Here is a 6,985-nt window from a genome sequence, read left to right as displayed (position 1 = left end):
TGGACCTTGAGCTGAGCCAGACTCAGGGCAGCCATGCTCTGGGCAGATCCCAGGCCAGGGAGGTTCAGAACTAGAACCATCCCACCCACCTTCGTGCCTCTCAAAGCCGAGTTTAAGCTCCCAAACAAATGGGACACTAAGGGTCACTGCACTTTCTGGAAACTCAACTCAGATGCCAACCGGGAAGGCCTCACAGACCACATCTCCCCCCAGGAAACTTCAGGCTCAGGACTTGGTCATCTAGAAGACAGAAGCCCTACCTTCCCAATTTCTCCGTGGTGTCTTCTGTACTGCAGTGGCTGGTATTTGGGGGCAGCCTCAGTTCACAAGGCAGCTCGTATACAAGGCTCAGGGGCACAGAAGCAATTGCCTTCCCAGGATCTGTTTAGTTTTGCAACTTACGAGATTAATTGTCTTATATCCCGGGGCTCAACTTACCGTGCCCTGACCAGGTGCTCCACCCTCACACCTAGCAACAGGGGAGGAGAGGGGAGGTGTAAGGGTGGAGCACACTTCGCTTCTGTTGGGCCGGACTCCTTGCTGTCTACACAACAGGCCCACGTGTTGCCCAGAAAGCCCTCCCTCCTGCCAAAGTCCCATTTTGCTCTCAAAGTCAACTGCAGCCCCTCTCCTGTGGACCAGCCTTCCTTGCTGCCGGGCCCACAGTGCTCCCTCCCCTCAAGGTCACCTTGATCCTGTTCACACATTGCCCCGTCCCACCTGCAGCTGACCTGTGTGTGGGTCCACCCATCTCCCGTATCATGATACAGGCTTTCTGAGGTCAGGCCCCCAAATCTGCCCTTCCCCAGTCTCCATGCAGGGCAGGACCCAAAGACATGCTGGTTATGTGAGGTGATCTGAAGACCCAAGAGGCAGCCAGTGTGGCAGGAAGAGCACAGCTTTGCAGCCACAGTCCTGGGCCACTCCTGCCTCTGCCATTTCCTAGGGTACAACTGTAAGCAGGTGATAAAGCCTTCGCCTTCCTTTCCTCATGGAATACGGTAAGACCAGATACCATATTTACCTCATTGCACTGTTGTGAAGGCTAAATGATTCACTTCATTTCATTCATTCATTCGTTGGTTCATTCAACAAACACGGAGCATCTACTATGTGCTGGGAACTGTGCTAGATGCTTTGCAGGGCAGTAAATAAAAGGCATTTACTTGTGTTTGTGAAGATTACATTCTAGTGAAGCAGACAGATAATAGACAACCAGATAAAGAATCTCAGATATTGCTAAGTACTGTGAATAAAAATAAGGCAATGTGAGGGGAGTGGGGTGTCTGTTAGCTCCATGGGGTGGTCAGGGAGGGCCTCTTTGGGATGGGATTTGGGCAGAGGCCTGGCTGAGAGGACTGGGACGCAGTCAAGTGCTTGATGAATATTAGCTGTTATTATAATTCGTGTTGTGGGAATAAGAAGGTCTCCATGCTGAGGAGAACATCCTGCCCCAGGACCCCAGAGGGGGTGCCCCCAACCCTTCCCTTATCTTACACTGCCCCTAGGCCCAACTGAGCTCACCCCCAGGAGGGAGACAGCTGTCACCTCTGTATTACCTGCACCCCAGGGGTCTGCACCTCCAGGCTTTTATTCATCTTGTTCCCCCCACCTAGGCCCTTCCCCACTCCTTTCCTCCTGGATTCACCCTAATCCTGCCCAAACCACGTGAAGATGGGCCCTGGCCCCTTCCCCCCTCCCTGCTCAGCTTCTTCTCCTTCCAGCAGCATTTCAGTCCTCACAACTCAATTTCACACCCATTAATTAATACAATCACTCTACCATTGTTTTGTTATTGTGTTCCCTCATTTCTTTCCAGTCATGGCAAGCCTGTGTTCTCAGAGCATCCTCTGAGGGAGGCAGGGAGGTTGGTACTGTCCGTGTTTTAGAAATGGAGAAACTGAGGCTCCGCAGCAGTGACATGCCTCATGGTGGATGCCTGGAAGGGGTGCTGGCTCCATATTTAGTCCTCAGACTCTCTCCACAACTGGTCCTGCCCTGTGCAGCAATAGCGCGTGTACACACACACACACACACACACACACACACACAAACACACACACTTATGCACACAGACTCACACACACACCAGAATCTCCAGTTCTTCAGGGCAGGGCTAGCCTCCCCAGCACCTAGCACGGGGTCCTGCACAGTTAAAGTCCATGAATTCTCACAGATTCCAGTAGCATTGCCTGGGAGAGTCTGAATAAACTGCCCCCCTCCCATCCCATCCCTTGACCTGGGCAAGCAGTCCTCCCCCTCCCCCTCCTGCCCAGTGGTGGCCCCACGGTCTTGGCTGCCCCAACTCACTTCTCCAGCATGGACATGACGATTGGCGGGAGCACCAGGATGGGCATGGGGAGGACCACTCGCGTCAGCGCCGTCTCCAGCAGGGCCTGAGGGGCAAACGGAGGCTGTGGTGAGTGGGGCTCCCCGGAGGGGGCACAGCCGCCTGGCAGCCAATCCCACCCCAGAGCCCCGAGGTGTGCGCATCACTGCTAAGCAGGCCTGGCTGAGTGGAATAATTCACGGATTTGCTCATGAAGCCATACTCCAACAACCGAGAAAAGCCACCCCCGTCTTCTCATCACACACATTTGAAGAGCAGATCCCGACACCTGCCACATGTGGGGGTGGGACAGCAACACAGAAGTGCCCAAGGGGGTGCCTCGGGTGGGTGGCAGGTGCAGGGGCTTGGGGGGAAGCAGCAGGAAAACTTGAGATGCTCTAAAATCTAAGCAGGCCCTGAAGGACCCCAGCAAAGAGCTGGGGCCTGGTGCCGTGGGGGGCAGAGACTCTGGGAGTTGCTGTTCTCTGACATCCCTTAAAGACAAAGGTCCAAGGAGGAGGCGGCTTTCTTGGTGACCAGCGGGAGGCACTTCCGCTGAGTGTCTTCGAGTCTCCCAATGGGCCCTGCCTGGGCCTGGCTCTGGGACTCCCTTGGGATTCCCGGCAGGGGGCACAGCCAGGGCACAGCTGTGGCACCCCTGCACTCTGCCGGTCATTGTGGGGAGTCCATTTAACCCACAGGCTTGGGCCCTCCAGGAATGACTGGTAGTCCCCCGGGTCCCTGGTCTTCCCTTAGACCCGTGGTCGGCAAACTGCGGCTCTCGAGCCACATGCGGCTCTTTGGCCCCTTGAGTGTGGCTCTTCCTAAGCCTTAGGAGTACCCTAATTAAGTTAATAGCAATGTACCTACCTATATAGTTTAAGTTTAAAAAATTTGGCTCTCAAAAGAAATTTCAATCGCTGTACTGTTGATACTTGGCTCTGTTGACTAATGAGTTTGCCGACCACTGCCTTAGACAGCAAGGGGCTGTAGCCAGGCTGGGGAACACCAAGGGCTGCAGAGAGCTTGGGGTTCCTGCCATTTGGACCAGAAAGAGGACCATCAACATCAGCCTCCCTCACAGCAAGTCAAGAAAGAGTATAGGGCTAGAGAGGAGGTTGGTACCAGGTAGGAAACTGAGGCCAAATCCCTTCTGAGGACAGGCTCAGGGTTGGAAATTTCTCCCAGGAACTGGGGTCCTTTGTGACCAGCCTCAGGAAGGCCTGGGAGAGGGTCCCTCCAGCCTCCCTCCCAAGCGGGAATGAGGGGCCAGAGCCCGTGTGCGGGAAGCAGAGGGTGCAGGCAGCATTGGCACCGGCAACCTGAGCCCCTTCCCTTCAGAACCTTGGGTGGGCACTCCCCCCGAAACAGTGGGGAGGGGAGGGCTGGATGAGAGAGGGCTCTCCCTACACTGGAGGATCATAGAGGAGGCCGCCCTGACAGAGGTTCCGCTCGGGCCCCTGTGGGAGCTGAGGAGGGACAGGGCCTGGAGCAGAAATGCTTGGCTACCTCACAGCTGAACCCCCCTGTCCCAGCCCTTGGAAGCCAGAGCCGGGGAGAGCCACTGATCACCACTGGGAAGAGGGCTGGACACAAGCATACTGGAGTTAAAAAATATTACAACTGCTGGAGTGGGTGAGGCGGGTGAAACCAGAGGTGGGAAAGGGCCTTCCCCTAACAAAACATTCTTCTCCAGCCACTGCAAGGCCTTGGCCAAGCCTGAAATCCCACACCTTAGCGCACTCACTCCTCACTCCCCAGCGAGGCGCCAAGTGCAGGAGTGCTTATTAGCACAGAACCACAAGCACCCGTGCCCACACTTCCTCATCTTACCCAGGAGGACGTGAACGCCCAGGGGATAGGGTCCCAGGTCTGGGGAGGGAAGGGAAAGCTCTGGAGTCTATTCTGCCCTCACCAATTAACAGATCAGTGAAGCTGTGTCCTGAGGGGCTGCAAGGAGATGGGGACAGTTCACATTGGGGAGGAGAGGGCACTTGGAGAGAAACAGGGATGCCTAGGGAATGGGCATGGCTGGACCAGACCTCCAGGCTGGGGCTCATACAGACGGCAGGTGGGGCAGGGTGAGGAGGCGAGATTAAGAGGACAAAGCAAGGGTGCTGTAGGCAAAAGTCTTTGAGGAATGAAAACATTTAGGGGAAACCAACACCCTCCCTGTGGCTGCCCCCCCACCCCCATCCCCATGCTCTGCCCCCTGAGCCCCGGGAGGACCCACATGTCTAGCTGCGATCCTGGAGGAGCCCACGAGGTTGCCATCACCGTCCAGGACATCGATCCCTTCTTCTAGCTCCCCGTACCGCATCAGGACCACGTTGCAGATATTGGCGCTGGCTGGAGAGAGAGAAGGGAGCAGGAGTGAGGGGGAGGATGGCAGTCCACTTGGTAGGACCCCTGGGCTCCACCTTCGCCCCAGACTCTCCAGCCCAAGCAACGAAGTTCTGAATAGACGCCAAGTTTGTGTTCAAGTGCAGTGGGGGAAGGTGTGGTCCTGGTGCCTATCAGCTTGGTGAGGGGTTTGGGGGACCTTGAGAACCTGGTGAGCAAGGCTGGAAAACAACCAGTGTTAGGGAGGAAGGGGGAACTGCTCAGGGCTTAGAGAGCGGCCAGTTATCAAGGAGACTGCCCCCTGCAGGCAGGCCAAAGGGGTGCCCGTCTGGGGGGCTCTGGGGCCTGAAGACACATCCCCCACGGGTGCCTGATGCTCCCCCATCAGCAACTCAGCACCCCACATCCAGCCCCTTGCTCCTCAGCGTGAATCAAGTTCCCAGAGATTTGCTTCTCTGACAGCAGGTGCCAGAGCGGCAGGAACCTCAGTGCTCACCCAGCACCGCCCCCTCATCATATGGATGGAAAATTGAGGCTCACGGTGTATGTGTTGGGGGGGGGGGGGGGGGGGCGGGATTTATCTGAGGTCACATAGCAAAGTGGGGCAGAGCTGAAAGGTCACAGAGCCTGGTCCTCTGGACACCCAGGAGGTGGGGAGAGGGCGGGGTCAGGCAGCGCTACAGGAATACCTTCTACTTTTGGCTTCAGATGGTTGGTTCATCCTTTGACCATGCCCACCCATCTCAGCTGAGATCATGGGGGCCTGGGCTGAGGGGAGGGTTCCTGGATCCATAGTTAAACACTGGATGCCAGAGTTTGGGAGCCACCTATCAGCTGGTGGCTAGCTTCGGGAGCCTTACCAGGGACTCACAGGGCTGGGCCTGGGCCTGGGCCCAAGGCTAGGTGTGGGTGCTGACCTCGCCTGAACTCCCCCAGCTCTGCTCCAGGATGGAAGTGGGGGAACAAGGGGGTGGTGGGCGGGTGGGGAGTGGGGGGTGACAAATGTGGATCCCGCCTGCTTCACTCCTCCCCCCAAAGCGCCTTGCTGTGTTTAAAGTTTTAATTTTTGCTAATTAATGTCAATTAATTTTGTATAATGAGTGTTTAATTTTGGGGAGTGTGTGAGCCTGGGAGCGACTGCAGTTCTGGGCTGTGAACGCTGATTAGCATCAACACCTGCTGCTTCCCCACTCCCTCCAGTGGGGGGGGGTGCACCCGAGTTTGGGGAGCTGGAGGGCGGCAGGGCCTGGTGGGCAGGTGGAGTGGGAGGAGGACCGCAGATGCTCCTGGTGCCTGCGCCAACACAGGGGAGCAGAGGGGCCCAGGATGCTCGCAGCTGGGGGACAGGGTTCTGCAGGTGAGGGGTGGCTTGAGGCCCTGGGGTCTCTAAGCCTCAGTCTCCCTTTTCAATAAAGTGGAAGGTGGAACAGGCAGAGGGAAGACCAAGTGGCTCCGCAGTCTTTGGAGAGAAAAGCAGGCGACCAAATACAGTTTTAAATGTATTACAGCACAGATGTCATCTTTGAGTAGCTCTCATGTTTCCACAAGACACTCAGCCGCACTGGTACCCACAGGCAGACCTCCTCTCGCAGGGCCACTCCTGTCCACACGGCAGGCAGGCTCAGCGGTCTGATACAGTGGCTCTCAACCGGGGCGATGTTGTGAGACATCTGGCAACATTTGGAGACATTTTTGATGATCACAGCCTGGTGTGTGTAGGGGTTGCTATAGGCCGTCTAGTGGGTAGAGGCCAGAGATGCTGCTAAGCATCCTACAATGCACAGCACTGCCCCACAGCAAAGAATTATCCAGCTCAAAATGTCAGTAGTGCAGATGTTGAAAACCCCTGTGTCACGCACATCTAGAGACCCACAGGATGAGGAAGTGGATCTAGGTTGGGAACCCCGGCTTCGGGACAACGGGGCTTGGGTTCTAATTCTGATGCTGAATCTCCCCCTCCTCACCCTCAGAGGAGAGCTCCCGCCAGCCCCAGGCCCTCCCAGGGCTCAGGGCCAGGAAGGGCCCCCACAGTGGCCTTGGGAAGGGAGGCACCTAGCTGGTGTGTTTAGTGGTGACAGGGATGCTCTTCGTCCTTTACCCCCTGGGGCTGCCAGGCCTGCAGTTCCCAGGAGACCGAACACAACCACCGGAGAGGACATGGGGGGTCTCTGCCCTGAAAGGCATGGGTCTCTGCCCACCGCTGTTCTGAAAGGCAAGGCTACAGGAATGTGGTCCAGGGGACGGGCCTCTGCTTCAGGTCAGGAGGCGGCAGCTCACTCTGCAAACTCCTCCCCCCACCCCCTGGGTGCAGAA

General features: G+C 56.7%; 1 protein-coding gene across 1 annotated transcript in view; it reads right to left on the bottom strand.

Moving 5' to 3' along the window:
• The window catches only part of SFXN5 (sideroflexin 5), a 109,907-nt gene that overhangs the window by 21,418 nt on the left and 81,504 nt on the right, over positions 1 to 6,985 (bottom strand). Inside the window, exons 12-13 of the mRNA XM_014540919.1 lie at positions 4,563 to 4,678; positions 2,311 to 2,396 (exon numbers count right to left, since the gene is read on the bottom strand). Coding sequence (XP_014396405.1) covers positions 2,311 to 2,396; positions 4,563 to 4,678 — 202 coding nt within the window. The remainder of the gene's footprint in view (positions 1 to 2,310; positions 2,397 to 4,562; positions 4,679 to 6,985) is intronic.

Source organism: Myotis brandtii, unplaced genomic scaffold, assembly GCF_000412655.1.
Source record: "Myotis brandtii unplaced genomic scaffold, ASM41265v1 scaffold251, whole genome shotgun sequence".
NCBI lineage: Eukaryota > Metazoa > Chordata > Mammalia > Chiroptera > Vespertilionidae > Myotis > Myotis brandtii.
This window is presented reverse-complemented; position numbering and strand designations above follow the sequence as displayed.